General features: G+C 39.6%; 1 protein-coding gene across 2 annotated transcripts in view; it reads left to right on the top strand.

Annotated features, from left to right (window-relative positions):
• The first annotated feature begins 1,115 nt into the window (after positions 1–1,115).
• Positions 1,116–17,200, top strand: part of dnah7 (dynein, axonemal, heavy chain 7) — a 61,050-nt gene continuing 44,965 nt past the window's right edge. The window contains exons 1-21 of one of the 2 annotated variants that reach the window (XM_047600372.1): positions 1,116–1,258; positions 1,492–1,579; positions 1,699–1,840; positions 3,047–3,125; positions 3,526–3,706; positions 3,911–3,983; positions 4,150–4,275; positions 6,304–6,423; positions 6,582–6,765; positions 6,881–7,060; positions 7,262–7,534; positions 7,741–7,868; positions 8,179–8,257; positions 8,435–8,659; positions 8,845–8,991; positions 9,456–9,635; positions 10,044–10,184; positions 10,304–10,671; positions 11,720–11,906; positions 15,686–15,879; positions 16,989–17,187. In XM_047600372.1, the coding sequence (XP_047456328.1) occupies positions 1,190–1,258; positions 1,492–1,579; positions 1,699–1,840; positions 3,047–3,125; positions 3,526–3,706; positions 3,911–3,983; positions 4,150–4,275; positions 6,304–6,423; positions 6,582–6,765; positions 6,881–7,060; positions 7,262–7,534; positions 7,741–7,868; positions 8,179–8,257; positions 8,435–8,659; positions 8,845–8,991; positions 9,456–9,635; positions 10,044–10,184; positions 10,304–10,671; positions 11,720–11,906; positions 15,686–15,879; positions 16,989–17,187 (3,363 nt within the window). In that variant the 5' untranslated portion in view covers positions 1,116–1,189. Of the gene's footprint in view, positions 1,259–1,491; positions 1,601–1,698; positions 1,841–3,046; positions 3,126–3,525; positions 3,707–3,910; positions 3,984–4,149; positions 4,276–6,303; positions 6,424–6,581; positions 6,766–6,880; positions 7,061–7,261; positions 7,535–7,740; positions 7,869–8,178; positions 8,258–8,434; positions 8,660–8,844; positions 8,992–9,455; positions 9,636–10,043; positions 10,185–10,303; positions 10,672–11,719; positions 11,907–15,685; positions 15,880–16,988; positions 17,188–17,200 lie in introns of both variants that reach the window. The other variant, XM_047600371.1, reaches the window with a different exon arrangement.

The raw sequence follows: 17,200 nt of genomic DNA, 5'->3' as shown, positions 1-17,200 counted from the left end.
AGAGCACAGAGTTATGTTAGAGTAAAGCTTTTTTTTTTAACAAGAGGGTAACGTTGGCTCAGTTTCATGATGCGTCATGATTAATTTCGGATTCATTGAGGTAAGAGTAATGTTTATATTAAACTTGTAAGTATATTGAGCTAGCGGCCTCATTGACTATACAGTCGAGCTAATACAACAACAGAAAAACCAGAGGACACAGTCATACAAAATATGTGGAAATGGTGTTTCAAACACAAAAAGAAATTACTAAAACAATGAGACCATTAAAATAAATTGTTTAACTATTAAGAGCTTCTATAAAACTAAGTTTTGCATCTTAATTCTGACACTGTACTCTCCTCTTCTGTCCACCTCATCATAAATGCCTCATATTCTATATTGTGGATTAACCTGAGGTGTTTCACAAGGTTTGTTGTGTTGCCACAACGCAATAATTTAATAATTATTGTCGAATAATTTTCACTGTGGTACCGCATTACCTCAAATGACTGATGTATCAAAAGTATTGATATTTTGATTTGAGAATCGATTTCAGAGCATGAACACCTGGTATCAGAAGTGTCGATATTTCAGTATCGACCTGCACATCACTACTGTGGAGCCGCGACCATGCCGCGTCCACATGCGATGGAAATCCGCCTTGAACTGTCTGCCCTACTTTTTGCCACATCTAATCTCTGTGAGATGGGCTTCTCAGTTGTTGGTTTGGTAAAAACAAAATGACTAAAGTGTTTCATTGTTTTCTGTACTTTTGACTTTTGATTTTGAAGCAAGTGGTTGCACAACTAAATTTTCATTTTCTTTTGAACTTTGTGTTATTTGGTGTTGTTGTCTTGTTCAAAGTGGGGAATGACCAAAAAAGTTTGAAAAGCACTGCCGCTAGTGGTTTGTTTTCACTCACATGGAGGCGTGGTTGTCATCTGTAAACGATAATAAATAAAGAGCCGTTCGGGAGCCGAAAGAGCCGTTCGGGAGCCGAAAGAGCCGTTCGGGAGACCAAAGAGTCGATTCTTCTTTGAGAGCCGGGACAAAAGAGAAGACTCTTAGGAAAGAGACGAACTTCCTTTCATTACCACCACCTAGGCTACTGTTGACTCCTTCGCAACGGTGACCTAGCAACGACCCTAGCAACGGAACGGGTTTTCGCTGAGGACTACATGTTAACGTATGACTATCTTTCCCCAATATGAGTTTTGTGAAGAAGAAAAGAAATATTACAGACAGCCAAGCACCATTTCCACCAAGTCCACCGCAGGTAAGCTGGAAGCAATAACTAAAATCGTCAACTCATTTGGAAAAAAAAGTTTCAACGCGACAACATTTACCTGGTGGCGTTGTCAGTCGCTTAACTAACTGGCTAAGAAACTCCAATGTGTAGACTGCTGAGTGAAAAAAAATAAAATAATACAGTGTATTTCTTCTGCCTTTAAGTTTGACCTATTGAACTGGAGCTAACATACCTAAGCTAACTTATACACCTCTGGCCAGGTCCCTAGAAAACAGCCGTGGCTGGAAACAAAACCGTCGTTTTCTCTGTATCCTCCACCGAAGCAGAAATCTGAAGGACTCGAAGCAGGTTTGGGGTTCAATACTCAAGGTTTGAAGTCTGTCTTGTTTTTACTTAGATAAGAATATCTGGTCTGCCATTGGTATACTGCTGTAATTTGTATTATGGTTTAACCGTATGTGCTGTAGACGCGTTGAGGGACAGTGGACCCGGGCAAAGTTATGGCGGAACCCATAACCGGTTCCAGAGCAGGACGGCAGGACGACGTGTCCCCAGGACGTCCAGCAGTGTCCTCACACAACTCCGTAAAACTCCGGTCAATTCCACGTGGTGAGTTGAAATGGTTTTAATATTCATTTAAGATAACTTATCTGGTATGTCCACATTTAATCACCATCAATACTTTTTTGTGGCAACTTTGCATTTTGAACTACACTTTCAACTGGCAACAAGTTATTTAACCTCAACGGATGCAATGAGTAGCTTCTCATTTCTTAAATAACCATGTCATGACCCATCCCTTGGTTGTGGAAAAGATGTTAGTCTGTTTGAGAAGGGTCAAATTATTGACATCTATCAAGCAGAGAAAACATCTAAGGTGTCTGAAGTCTTTAAAAGGTTAACAACTATCCAGCGCGTTGTTCAAAACTGAAAGGCTTGGTGGTTCAGTTATTGCCTGAGAAAAAAAGTCTTTCACTTTCACACAATTATTACATATAATTTATTGCCCAACAATCTGTGGGGAAAATACAATAAAACCTCAGATTGTAGATGCTCATTTAAACATATTCCATGCAAATACGTGAAAAAAGTAACTTAAAAAAATAACTTTTATAAAGTGTATATATATCTGTATTATTGAGCCTATGCAGTTATAGCCTATACCCTTGAAGTAACTTGCACTTCGGTTCAAAAAGAAGTCTTATGTGGAGTTTTCTTTTACTTGACATCGTTTAAAAAAAAAGGACACACACACATGCATGCAAACAGGAACAAATACAAATGTAAATGTACATGACACCAATGATATTAATATCCATCTAGCTGACATGACCCAGGATTCATCAGGCTCAAATTGTGAAAGAGAGGTGCATGAGACATCATTTACACACATCGGGATGTCCAGGAAAAAGCTTTGTGCAGTGTATGTTAAATACTCCGTAAGAAGCGAGAAATTTGTTCTTGTTCTCGAGTTGAACTCCAGTGAAGTCTTCATATAGGCCTCCCGCTGCAGCATATGTCACACGTGTCAGGCGTAGTGGGAGATGGACCACAAGAAGCACTTCTGTTATTATTTTCGGATGTTGGCCAGTCGTTTTGACGACACTCTCTGTCAGATCACGCCGTTCATTCAGCATGTACCCACACACAGTATGCCGATCTTTATCCAGGAGAGATTAGCACTTACGCTGCAAATATTAGCATCTGGGAGCTCACAGAATGGCTGCTAGCATTTCCGTCTATAAGCGTTAACCACGAAATATTTATATGTAATTTATACGTAATTCTGCTTTGCACTTTTTTTCTTCTTTTTAGCCCGCTGGAAAAGGAGGAGGACAGTGACTCTCCATCATGTGGCTCTCTCAAATCTACAGGAGAGGCTAAACGTAAAAAGGTGAAATATAATGCACACTCCATATTATATCACAGGTTGTCTTTTGTTGTGCATCATTCTTTGGCACAATCCCTTCATGACACTTGATCCTGATAACCTTTTATTTGTGTTTTGTTGGTCTCACCAGTTGCAGTTGCTAAGTGCTGCTTTTTTTCCCAAGCAATAAAAGTAGTGCATATTGTGGATAGGGTTTAAGCATTTAAATGTGCAAATCTGCAACAAAATCATACGGCTGTATGAAGAAAAAAAGACTTACACACTGAATCCTGTCCTCCACAAAAGTTAAAGCATTCTCTCAATCAGGTCCTGGACCAACATCCAATAATAAGCAATCAGTAAAATGTTTCCTTAAAATGTATTAATGACTATTTACAATAATGTTAACATTCTCCCTTGTCAGACCTATAACTACTACATCCAGAGAGGGATAGAACTTGGGAACGTGGCTCCTCTGGAGGAATCTAGCCTGCAGAATATTGACGAAATGATCCCCTGCCGCCTGAAAAGCCGGAGCGTACCCCAGAAGTTGCTGGTTAATGAGATCAAGGAGGACTATTTGCTCAGCGTCAAGGCAGCAATCTGTATTTATTTAATTACACTTATAACTCATTCAATTTTGAGAAGCATGAATACAGTATAGCATGCATGAATTAATATAACCTTTAAAATAGACATCAGAATCAAGATGGAATGAAATATACGTATTTTCATTTCAATTGTTATAACTTCACCTAAAAATCATGACCTGATCATTTGCTTGTCACGTCTTTTGTGTGCGATTGCAGTGAAATATACACTTGGAGATTTAAAGGGAAGTGACAAAGACAAAGTAAAAGAGCGGCCCCCGCACAGACTTGAGTAAGTCAGCTGGATGTGATGGAGAATGTTGCAAATGTATCATGTAACAAGTATGCAGCTTCTTAATAACAAATGACTGGAAGCCTTCTGAGAACAAATTATGTATTTAGTATTCTCTTGAGAAAATAAGTCTTTTCCAGTCCCTTCTGCTTTTTTTCACTGTCAGGGTGGAAATGGTGCCAAAGCCATGGAACAAATCATTTATCCATGCGCGAAAGAGGATGAGCGATAAGCTTCACTCCATCAACCCCATTATGCTACAAACGATGGGCCTTTGGCACGTCTCTTACAAGTAAGTATGCTCTGACATGTTTTTATTTAATCCTCAAATTGTCATGGTTTACGAGAAGGCTGGACCTACAATGCAGACGGACAGACCAAGAAGTAGCTGCAAAAAGGTCTTGTAATATTATTCGGAATGTAGATCAGGAACTGAAGTCGAAGCTGGAGCGGAGTTGGTGGTTGAGTCTGGGAAGGTGGCAGGCAAATACAGGAACTGAGGACAGAATGCAGGATTAATTGGATGAACGAAGTAAAGTGATGACGCTACTGGGCCAATGTACATATCACTACCACTGAGGTACGCTGATAATCTGGCAAAGAGTGGTGAACTGAACCGGGCTTATGTCCAGTGGAGAGTGGCAGTGGCTGATTGAAGGCAGGTGTCTTGAATGAGGAACGCTGATGGTGTGTAGGTGTGGTGACTCCAGCTCCGCCCAGCTCCAGACAAACACGCACAACAGGGACAAGACAAAACATACGCCCACAAAAGGGAAGGGAAAACAACTAGGGAACACTAGGACCCTGACACAAATTCATTATTGCAAAAAAAAAAAAAAAAAAAACGCATCAGGTGTATGTTTTGCTCTTATAAATTTAATATCGATTACTTTCATTCATTAATGTTTTGAATCTGGTGACTGTGGTGACATGCCTGTGCTGGTGCACCTGTACTGATGCATTTTACATCAGCCAGCTGTAATTGGTTTGCCAGAGCTGAACAGGGTAGTAACCATAGTGACAAAAGTAGAACAGGCTACAGCAACTTGGACTACAGCCTGTTAGAAAAACCTACAAAGCAACCATGAAGATTTACATTATCAAAAAGGAAGGAATCAGCAGTGGATACAAACATGGACTGGTGTATCGTTTCCTAAAGACTGTGGAAAGAAGAAAAGGAATTATGGGGCCGTAGAGTGCAAGCTTAGATCCTACCCAGTTGTCAGTGTTTGTGTAATTACTCTCTACCATGAGGGAGAGACTGAAGTTTCATACTTTATCTTAAAATAATTTAATATTTTTTTCTGATTAAGGCAACGGTTCTCAAACTGGGGTCCCCGAGCCATAGTTTGGGGGTCCGCAAAATAATTTGTAAAGAATTCTTTAAGTTATGCTGTTTGATTAAAAAAGTACATATAACTACATGTGGTGACTGCTGTGCCAATAAAGCAAACATTTTAAACCAAGTATTCCCTCCTACATTAGCTCTGGGTCAAGAAAAAGTCTGATATGATCTTTATCATATGATATGAAGTCACTCTCCTGTATCTGTCGCTTTACTCCTGAGGCACTTGCTACACGGCTCCTGCACCTCTTAGCATTTCTTGCTTGCAACAATGGACAAGTATCAGTACGTCCGCTTCGAGTGATGCTAAGGTTATTATTTAGCTTGAAAAGTTTAATACAAATAATTCCTATGGCACCTGGAATCACGAATGGTAGCTAACATATGTTTAATTGGCGAGGATTATGAGGGGGTCCTTGGAAGTTTTCTCCCTTGTAAGGGGCTCCTAGCTCCAAAAAGTTTGAGAACCCCTGGATTAAGGAATACATTTTGTCCCAGACTTTCATTGTCTTTTAATTTTAAGTTCAAATCACAATTTGCAAAAGTACAGTAGAAAGAAACCCATAAATTGTGAAGATAATCAAAGCAGGGAGTCATACTGTGTAAGAATACCTAAATAAATGCAGTCAATAACAGGATGAACTGCACAGTTGAATACTGGATGGTAACTGTGTGTATATTAACATGCCAGTGTAATACTATGACGATGTCAAACATATTTCCAAATGACACGTACAAAGTGTATGTTACACTTTACAAAAATCATTTTTGTGAGAATTATTTACCGGTTTCTTTGAGTATTTATACAGTTTTTCAAGAATATAAAGTAATCAAAAATGGGTGAGATCTAAAAGACTTTTATTAAATTTGTGGTGTTGTGATATGTCATATACACACTTCATAATGCTGCTAAGACTGGTGTGTTAGATCCGTGTTTGCCATATGCTCTTATCCTCTGCGTTAACCTATTTGCAGAACGCTCCGTCTGATAGATGTACAAGAGTTCCACAGCAGAAAGGAGTCCATTGAGCTGTCCGTGTTTCAGCAGATTGTCACCCGACATGTTGAAAATGCCAGAGGAATTCTTCTCAAAAAGTAAGCCAACATTATTACTTAACACCAATGTACCTGTCTGTGACTGCATTGCTAAGTACGAAGAGCAGATTGCCCGTGTGGATTCAGTGTGCACATGTAGTGAAGGTGTTCTACTTTGATATTTGTGGTTCAGTATCTGATTTTGTTTTCTGCTCTAGTTGGGTTCCTGAAGTGCAAAACATTTACTACCAAGGGTACAGACGCAAACTGGTGCCTTCCTCCAACAACATGGCCAAAATTCAATCATTCTTCAACTGCGCAGGTGCACTGATGACCTCCCAGCTACAGAATCTTGCATTAGACTCAATGAGCGACTATACGCGTCTTCTTTCGAAAGACCCGGTAGGAGGAAAACACATAAGGCCAATAGAGCTTCGAAAATGAGAAATTCTGTACCCGGACGATAAGCATGTGGTCACTCAAGGTTTCTGTTTTGATTTCCTCTGCACCAATCAAGCATTCACATCGAGCCAGTGAGCACCCAGGTTTTGTTCTGCATCTTATCCTACAAGACAAAGAAATCAAGTTTGAGCCTGCCCTCGAAATATATGAAGAGGTCCTGCTTAAGGTCTATGAGTTAATGCTTATGTCTGTCAGCGCGGTACCTCGCTTGGAAAGCCAACTGCACCCTGAGTGGGTAAGAAGACGTTTGTATTTGTTTGTAGTATATATACACAAGTTACCATTTTGTTAAAGACTGTATAAAACAAAGGGATAGTTTGTTGAACTGTTTGAATTCACACAAGGTAATCACTGAAATGCTACAAACCTCTGTTTTTATCACTCAGGAATGCATTTAATTTTATGTCTGAGTTTACTTCTTGCTGTGTCTTCTCAGCCAGTTTCCCAGCTTGAAAGCACCCTGAAGCCCATCATCCTTCCAGAGATCCTTCAAGCCCAGCAGGAGGAGGTACGCGAGGTGTTCTGGTCCGAGTGTGTCAGGCCCAAGGAGTTTGTCCACGAGTATGATAAATATGCTACGCTAGTGTCCAGGGAGGCAGAGGAAGATGTGGAGCAGTTCCTTAGTGAACAGCACTCCTTCCAGGAAATAATGTCAGAGGTGATACACTACCAGCAGCTTACCGACCAGATCCAGAGCTCATCATGCAAGGTACTTAGATACAAAAACACTCAAATCCAGCAAAGTCATTAGACTTATCTGTCTCATAAGATCTGGTTTAAACCTACGTAAAATATTTGTGTTTACATTTGATGTTTCTGCACTCTCGAATCCCTAATAATCTGCTATATTATAGGTTTGTCACTGGACATTTGTATTGTGATAACTGTGCTACTGACTGATACCATTCATTTTAGGTGGTACAGCTTGGCATGTTTGAGGTTCAGTCCCATAAACTCATCCACTCCCTTGTTAACCGGGCTCAGGAGCTACAAACAAAACTGGTTGCACGGATGCTACAGGACCATCAAGAAGTCAACAGAAAGTCAGTTCCTTCACCGTTTTCACACTTTTATTGAAAGCAGAACTGTATCGTATACAGAACAACTCAGAAAATGCAGTTGAATCAAACGGTTTGGTACATACTGATCAAATATAGACTTTAGAGTTTAGACCTTTGTTCGCCAATCTGGAGAAAAAATATTAAAAAAAAAAACTGTTTTCGCCTGGTTTTAGATCCAGTGTGAGCTGCTGTATTCAGTGTTCTCTAGCCCCAAGCTGTGCCTTAATAAGGCTGTAAATCTGTGAAATCCAACACATATATTTCTGAATTAATGCTGTGATCCCTCTCACAGGCTCTGTGATGAATTTAAGAACATTTCGGAGAAGGCACTGAGCACACCACCTGATACTCAGAAACTAATGGAGCTTAAGGTGACTATCCCATTGTCTCACCCCATACATCAGTTTGGTACAATATGCTATTCACAGTTGTCCTTTACATCATGTCCTCAAAGTAGGTTTGGTTTGCATTTCACATTCACCATCCAGTCAGTAAAACTTGCATTATATGTATTAGAAGTATAAACTCTTGCCCTGTTCCCCACTCAGACATACATTAATACGGTGGAGACCGTAGAGATGCCGCTGTTGGAGCAAAGATTGGCAGACTCCAACAAACATTTGTGTTTCCTGATGGACTTCTTCACCTTCTCGCCTCTTGACATGGAGCTCAACACAAAGACCGTCCAGTGGTTTAAACGTATGCCGTCCATCTTTAGGGAACACAGACAGATAATAACAGAAAAGACGGAGCAATATCAAAGTGGACTCAAGGTCTGTGTTTTTTCTTTGCATACATATTTCATGTATTTATAAAACTATTGATCTATGTTAACATTAAATGGATATTTTGTCATTGGAGCTGAAGAACCATCAGATTTAACTGTTCATTTGTTTTCATTTTACCTTCAAATGTACAAAGAGCAAAGAGGATGTTTGTGTATGTGCTCTCATTCCAGATGTGCCGTGAGCGCTTTGTGGAAGAACTGGAGAGCTACAGTTCACAGGTGGAGGAGTTTGTGGGCTTTGGTGATCTGACTGATCTCAGCATATACCTAAAGAAAGCCCAGGTCCTCAATGGCAAACTGGAGTTAGCCATGGAAAAGGTATCAGGACATTGTTCTAAAAAATATACATGGCTATATACATGGCTATAGTAAAATTTGTTGCACGAATCTGAGGACCAAGGAGAGTGAGAGCAGACCAGTATTGGAGGTAACTTGCAGAAGAAGTATAGGTTTAGTGACATGGCACAGCAAGAGATGCCTTTGTAACAGTCCACCAGCACCATACACAGTTGTGTAATGTAATATTTTTTAGTGTGTTTCAATGGTAAAGTTTGCTTTTAGAAGTACTTCAGAAATTAGGTTAAAGATTAGAGGTTGGATTAGTTCATTGTATTTGAATGTGAACAGTATTTACTATACCACAAGAGGGCAGCATTGGATGGAAAATTAAGTCGGTCAAGGCTGTGATGAAATTTCTCATGTGTTTGTTATGTGTCAGTCATACACTGATTCTGTATCCATCTTATCTTCACATTTCTCCTGCTGCCTCCTATTCTGGACAGATTAATGATTTCAATCTAGAAGAGGAGGCCTTTGGCTGGTCTATTTCCCAGTATCCGCAACGCAAAAAGATCCAGGAGAAGCTGACACCATTCCTGAACCTCTATGAGACAGCTACTGAATTTCTAAAACAATATGAGCTGTGGCTTCATGGGCCACTCTCCGGAGTGAACCCAGACAAGGTACAAGCAGTGGAAAATGAATTATATTTAATACATTACTGACTGGGGAGTTTAGGCTACATTAAAAATTAAGCTTTGATTTTCACTACACGAATTTGAAACAAGTTACAATGACACCTTACGTTTCCAGTTTACGTTATAGAAATTCTAAAAATACTTTGGGAATGTCTGTTTTGTCAGTCATGCTGGTCTGAGCTAAACAGTAAAAATAATCAACAATAATGTACAATTTACAATTGCCATATGCAGTTTATTGAAATATTATAACATTTGCTTAAAAACAATAGAGCTACAATATATAAATCCATGACGAGTTTTATTTTGTGAATTCAAGTGAGAAATATTTGTTCATGTCCATTTGAGTAATTTCCTGTTTCTTAATCGAAAAAAAAAAAAACACCTCTGTAGGTAGAAGGTGATGTCAGTAACTACTGGCGCAATCTATATAAGCTGGAGAAAGGCTTCAGTCAAGTACCCAATGCCCTGAACATAGCCACCACAGTAAAGGCCCAGGTGGAGGACTTCAAGGATCACATTCCAATGGTGCAGGTAAGGCCCTGAGAGACAGATTTAGTAGCTATAGATCTCAGAATTTCTTTAGTTTCAGTTAAATTGTTACGCTATTACACTTAATAACTTTTAACGTACTACTTCTACTTTTATTGTAGGTACTATGCAACCCAGGCCTGCGCCCACGCCACTGGGATGCTATGTCGGAGTTGGCTGGCATTGCCCTGCAGATGCCTGAGGACCAGGCCTCTGTGTCTCGCTTCCTATCTTTACATTTGGATGAGCACTTGAGCAGTTTTGAAGGCATCAGTGAGGCGGCCAGTAAGGAGTACTCCTTGGAGAAGGCCATGGAGAAAATGGCAAGTGAGTGGAGTGAAATGGAGTTCAGCCTCCTCGCCTACCGAGAGACAGGCACCCACATCTTGTCGTCCGTGGATGAAGTGCAGATGCTGTTGGATGATCACATTGTGAAGACACAAACCATGAGAGGCTCGCCCTTCATTAAGCCTTTTGAGGTAGAAATACGGTAAGAGACTAGATGAGTTGCTTGAAATATAGCTTTGCTCTGTTGGAAATTTTTTTTGTCAGATCAGTTTTTGTCTTATGAGAAACCATCGGCAGATAGGCCTGTTTTGGACATGGCGACAGCTGTGGTGAGGACACTGAAAAGCGACTGATCGGTTGACTTTAGGCTACGATAGACAGATGGTTGAAGTATTTTTTGAAAGTACCTGCACATTTCCAAACAGTTTTCATAGATGACTCCTTAACTAGTTCTGTGTTACAAACCTTCTGGTGAGTAAGGTTATTGTCAACCCTCACTTTCCCCAGGGTATACCGCAAGTGTACCAAGAACGAAATTATCTTGCATATAATATTACAAATATTGCACATAAGGCAATTGAACAAATTCAGCAGATACAGAGACCAGAAGGGAGAACAGCCCACGGTGGGAGTGTGAAGAGGCAGTGATGATGTTTCTTGCTTGGGACAGGCAGTGCTTTGGTGCAATATCCTGAATGGGGAGAGTCCTAATAATCTTCTCCACTGTCCTCACATTCTTTCAGTCAGAGGCTGCTCCGCCAATGTCAACTCTTTCCTTTGTTTGTCTGTTAAAAAGGATGGAGAGTTGTATACTTATACCAAAAATAGCAGAATGGACAACACAGTACAGTACGTGGATTAAATTACCCATAAAAAAGTCACCAGAGATCGATCTTTTTTTTCACCATTCACCCTTCTTTATCCCTCATAATTTGTGACATTATTGAAATATTTTGCTGCCAGGCATAGCGTCGTTCAGGATTCCCTGCAGCTTTTAGATATGTATCGTGATATATTGGACCGAATGCTTGCACAAGAAGATTTTGATCAACATTTGTTATACCACATGAAAATTTCATATTGCTATTATCTAGCTTTGTGGGTGTTAGAGTTACAAAGAGCACAGTTGTACCTAACCAAACTGTGGTATCATCCTCTGAATACCTGCCACACCTGCCAATATAGTAATGCAGATAACGCAGAACTAAAATTCTAATTGTCTTCATCGTCATTTTTGCCATGAATTTTAGGGAGTGGGAGGGAAAGTTGCTGCTTCTCCAAGAGATCCTGGACGACTGGTTAAAGGTTCAGTCCACTTGGCTTTATCTGGAGCCAATATTCAGCTCTCCAGACATCATGACTCAGATGCCTGAGGAGGGACGCCGTTTCACAGCTGTTGACAAAACATGGAGGGACACCATGAAACAAGTCTCTCTGGTAAGTTTTTTAATTTTATTCATTTTTAAAAAATAATTATCTCGGCTGCATGAGCTTCTCTTTTGGCTAATACCGTAAGTGTATTATGGCTCATGGTACCAAAAGCAGAATTCAAGAGGCAAATCTGTTTTAGAGGAGTTTTCAGGAGAACAAATAAGTGAGAGTTACCTGAATCTGACTAAACACATTTTATCATTAGAGAGGTTTGAAAGTATATTCAAACTGTAGGGCTGAAATCTAATTGTTTTGATGACATTAATGGTTATTTTAACATATTTTGGATTAGGGACACACCCATCGGACCATTGCCATTACATTGTCATTTTTTTACGCAGTCATTTTGACATTAGAATAATTTTTATGTGATTGATTCTCAGTAATTATAGTTATTACATAGTTGGTAGTTGTGACATTCTGCAAAAATGATCAGACAATTTCCTGGTAAGATGAGAAGAAAGTTGATTTTGATGTTCAGTCAACAAATAAGGTAAATGTGAAAAGGACTTGGAGTCAGTTTGAATTGCAAATACACATCTAAATTCAAATATGACAGACACAGCCCAGGCCTGATATATTTTACCAAACAGCAACCTTATTAAAATATGAGGCCCAATATTCAGATTAAACTGAATGCTGGGCTCTGACAGGTAAGACAGCATAAACCTGAGCAGGTGGGGAGACACGCATATCTACATGAACATGCAGAATGAGAGTGAAGTACAGAGGAAAGGAAGACAAATACAATAGAAGCATGGATGAGTAAGTAAACAGAGGAGAAACAAAGTGGAGTGAATAAGCTGGAAAAGAATAGAGAGCAAGGCAAAAAATAATAAATAAATAACTGAACAAGGATAGAAAGTGAGTCTTGCACCAGCATCCTCAAAGAGTTTCCAAAGGGTAATTGGCGTCCTCAGTAGACCTGAAATGAGACACATCAATTTCAGGCAGTGTCCTCCAGAAAGCCCAGGCTGACTGCACCATCAAATAGAAATTATGGATTTTGTCTGGAAGGGGCATGGGTGTATGGAGCCACAAAGAAAATGAGGTCACCAAGGGACAGAGAGCCTACGCACACAGATGCATGCATACTGTCTCATTCACTGTGAGTTGTTTACACTGTGTTTTAGAGCATGTTGGCAGAGATGTAGCACCTTTTACGCTTTCATTTGTACTCACCCAGTTTCTGGAAAATGGGACTCAGTCCGAGTCTGAGAACTTTTTTTCTAGAAAAGGTGCTGTTCAGTTGAATACTGTCATTCTAAAGACTACCTTGATGTTGGAGAACAGAAATATGACAGTTTATTGTAATATTATTGTATTTTAACATACAAATTAAGAAGGAATATAAAACACACACACAGACACTGTTTTTTACACAGCATATCAGTCACAAATAAGTATTTTTTTGCTAAACATAGGGCTCACTGGTTAATGATAACTTTACCTCTTTGCCATTGCATATACATACCAGTGTATGGCTGTTACGTTTTTGTTGTTAAAGATAAGATGTGAGCACAATTTGCTGCACAGCATGTTTACAGCTTCCAATCCCCCGTCTCCATTTTAGGAAGCAGTGAGTGGGATTATGAGTGATAAAAAATAACACCCAAAACTAATTTGATTACGACTGAGACTGTGCTAAAGCGTATTTGAAGAGCACCTCTATTGGTTATAAACAGCTTTGAGACTATTGGCTCAATCCCCTCTATGTCTATTGTTGAAGTGCCTTGAGCAAACAACTAAACCTCCCAAACTGCTTCCAAACAGCCCTTTGCATGGCTTCCCACTGCTCCATGAGTGATTAAAATCAAAACATATTGTATTATTTGTCACAATGAAAATTAGAATTTGCCTTATGATCCTCATGTTTATTTTCTTTCACTGTTCAAAGCTAAAGACCATCTTGTGAAGGCCAGTTATAGAAAAAAGCCCCCTTTTGCTCAGACTAGTACTGCATCAAAAACATCCTTTCACATCATGATGATGAATTGATGTACATGAAGTTAGAGTCATCTCAACTACATACTTCGATGGAACATTGTGAGCAAAGAGGCGAGCTACAGTACAGCTCTCCTCTCCACAGATCCCATCAGGCTGTGATGTTTTGTTCCCAGGCTGTCGTTATAACATCAGCCACTGGGAGCTGCTCAAGACACACTGATCTTCCAGTGCCTCACATCTCAACTTTCTTTTCCTACCCCTTCTTTTTTATTTGCTTCTTGTTTTAACGCGTCGCTTTCCTACAATTGCATGCACAGTTACAGATAAAAACAGGGTCAAATCAATTTAAAAGATTTATTCCAATGAACCTCTTTCCTTTTAACTATGCAGCGCATCACACCCTTGCCTCCTCTAATGAGCCGTGGGATAGAGAAACAGTTCACCTCTGAGCTCATGGAGAAGATGACTGGCATATTGTTTACTAACATACTGACTCGATACCCGATCAGAATTCAGTCAAATAGGAGCTCACTTAATATTGCATTCACAAGCAGGCCAATACTCTGCAGGATGTACCTTGAATATATAAGACATGTGTGTCCTGGATGTGCACTCTTTGTCAGTTGAGAACAAAGATAAATACATTTTCTTAATGCAGATTATAGACCTGCTGTATCAGCTGTGGACAGACCCTGTCCTCCATGGAAGCCATCTGTTTGGTTCATAAAAACTACATTACCACGTATAATACATGCATTACAGCAACGCCATTCATTCAGTATGCTCATGAATAGCCTCCCTTGGCACCGTGGATATAAAAATAGACCTGTTATTGCATTGTCCTCCCAAAGAATGGGCCCGATTCACAAGTGTGAGGAAATCTATGAAAAGATAGAATCACAGTTCATCAATCAGACGTCCTTAGCCGGCATAATTGTATGCCCATGAAAATACAATCAAGCAGAGTCATTATGGAGAAATTGAAAGCAGTCATATTTTAATTATGATTAAATCACTGCTAAGCAACTTAAAAGGAGATCTCAGCCATTTGGACCTGTTTAATATTTGTTAGGAATAACAGGTAGGCAACAGTTTTCGGATGTTTTTATTTTTTGGCATTTTGCTTTTAAAGTTGATAGTCTAGAGACAAACAAAGGGAAGGACAGAAAGCCTTGACATGGAACCCCAGGACAGGATAACCATAACCATTAGAGCACATGTTACTCTATTTTTCATGTTGACTCCACACTAGTTTTTTCACCCTCCTTTATCTCATTAAACACCACTCAGGAGATGATGTCTGGCTTCATTTCAGAATTGTAAACATTTTCATGTGAGCAGGTTAGACATTCACTGTCCAACCTTGAAAATTAGATAGACTTTCTATTTGGACACTTCCTGGGACTGACAGTTCCACAGGATATTGAATTAGTGTACCGATGAGATGATATCAGAGCTGAAATATTTCATAGGTGCTAGACAGGCCTCGGGTGAAATCTCTATTACTGTCACGCATCGGGTTTTTTTAGGGTGCTGTGTGACAAGTGGCCCTCACTGTGGAACATATAGTGGATGTCGCTAAAGAAAGCTACTGACGTGTCACTTTCGAAGCAGCAGTGAAAAATATGAATCCTGAAAGTACACACCTGCAGCTGGGAATTTTGTATGAGTCAGCATGGACCTGAATTTTTTCAAAGGGTCAAAACATGTCAAACCTGATTGTATTTCATACTGTCTAGTATTGTAAATATGGTGTAATGACCTGATGAAAAAGACAAAAGTTCCAGTCTTGGTGGTTGTTCAAAGCCTTTAACCCTATTCGCTTCAACCTGATATAGGACAAGCATGTGTTGGCAGTAATAGCCATTGACAAGATGCTGGAGAGGCTTAAAAAGTCAAATGAGTTTCTGGAAATGATCCTCAAAGGTCTCAACAACTACCTGGAGAAGAAACGTCTCTACTTTCCTCGGTTCTTCTTCCTCTCAAACGAGGAGCTGCTGGAAATCCTCTCTGAGACCAAAGATCCCACGAGGTAAGTTGCCAAAATCACAATCTTAATGTAATTTATTTATTATATAAATTGTCGTTTCTTCTTGTGTGTAGGTAGAATATCCATTAGCATCCAAATACCTGGTCAAAATGAACTAAATAAAAATGAATAAAAGTTAGCGTTGCACCACAATATATAGTGAAAAAATTGCAGAACTTCAAACCATTGTCATTGGCACAAATTTACTAGTATTGAAATCGTGTCATTCAATCTGTCTTAGGTTCCATGTTACAGAACACTAGCTACTAACTAGAGATTAAACTCATTACAAAACAGCTATATATATATATAAAAATAAAACAGCAGTTTATATAATAAATGCTAATGTTAAAACCACCATCTGCAACAAATGGCACCATCGGTCTCAATGTGTGCAACAAACCCACTTCTTCACGTGAAGGGTCACCAGTAAAGAGAAAGCTACAATGTGTACAATTCTGTGCGATTGTAGCATGGGTTAATTTATTCTGTTGGCATAAGCTTTTTTCAATAGAAAATGAGACTAATTAATAATGAAGTTGTTCATTTTACTAAAAGTGCTGCTGGAGTCTTGACCTCTTTACAATTTCTGTGCTTTGGTAGCAGGTGAAGTTGTGCCAATTTCAACTTTTCAAATTAGACTACGAGGTATTAATTAAAGCATTCTTTTCTATAACAAAATCAAATTTGAAGTTCTAATGCTACATATAGGAGGCTCAAGCTCATAACAACATAGATTTGTTTGGGTGAATTGTTACAGGGACACTGACAATTTATTCCTCATCTTGTTGGATGTGCAGAAAAACCCGTGTTCCTTTGTCACCGGATTGTCACTGGATTCATTTTTATACAGTTCTGCTGTGCTCTCAGAGACGTTTGACAAACTAACAACCTCATCAACCTCACCACAATCACACAGTTGTGTGCATAAAGTGTGAATAAAGCTTGGGCAATTTACAGCCAGTATGTGAGTGTCATTGTTCAAGCCTGTAAAATGTGTCAAGGCCAGTGTAACAATCTCTGTGGCCATTAGATCAGATATGGGACCCTGTAGACATTAGGCTACACCTAAGTGATTCTATTTTCTTGTTCTTCTTATTCCTCTCCATAAGGGTGCAACCCCATCTGAAGAAGTGCTTTGAAGGCATTGCCAGTGTGATGTTCACTGATGTGCTGGATATCACCCACATGAAGAGCAGTGAGGGTGAAATGGTGCAGCTCCTGGATATCATTTCCACATCCAAAGCCAGGGGCCAGGTGGAAAAATGGCTTTTAGAACTGGAGAATGGAATGATTGCCTCCCTGCACAAGGTGTGTAGGAGAC

This window comes from Mugil cephalus, chromosome 12 (genome assembly GCF_022458985.1).
Source record: "Mugil cephalus isolate CIBA_MC_2020 chromosome 12, CIBA_Mcephalus_1.1, whole genome shotgun sequence".
Taxonomy (NCBI): domain Eukaryota; kingdom Metazoa; phylum Chordata; class Actinopteri; order Mugiliformes; family Mugilidae; genus Mugil; species Mugil cephalus.
The sequence above is the reverse complement of the archived record's forward strand: the minus strand, read 5'-3'. Positions and strand labels throughout refer to the sequence as shown.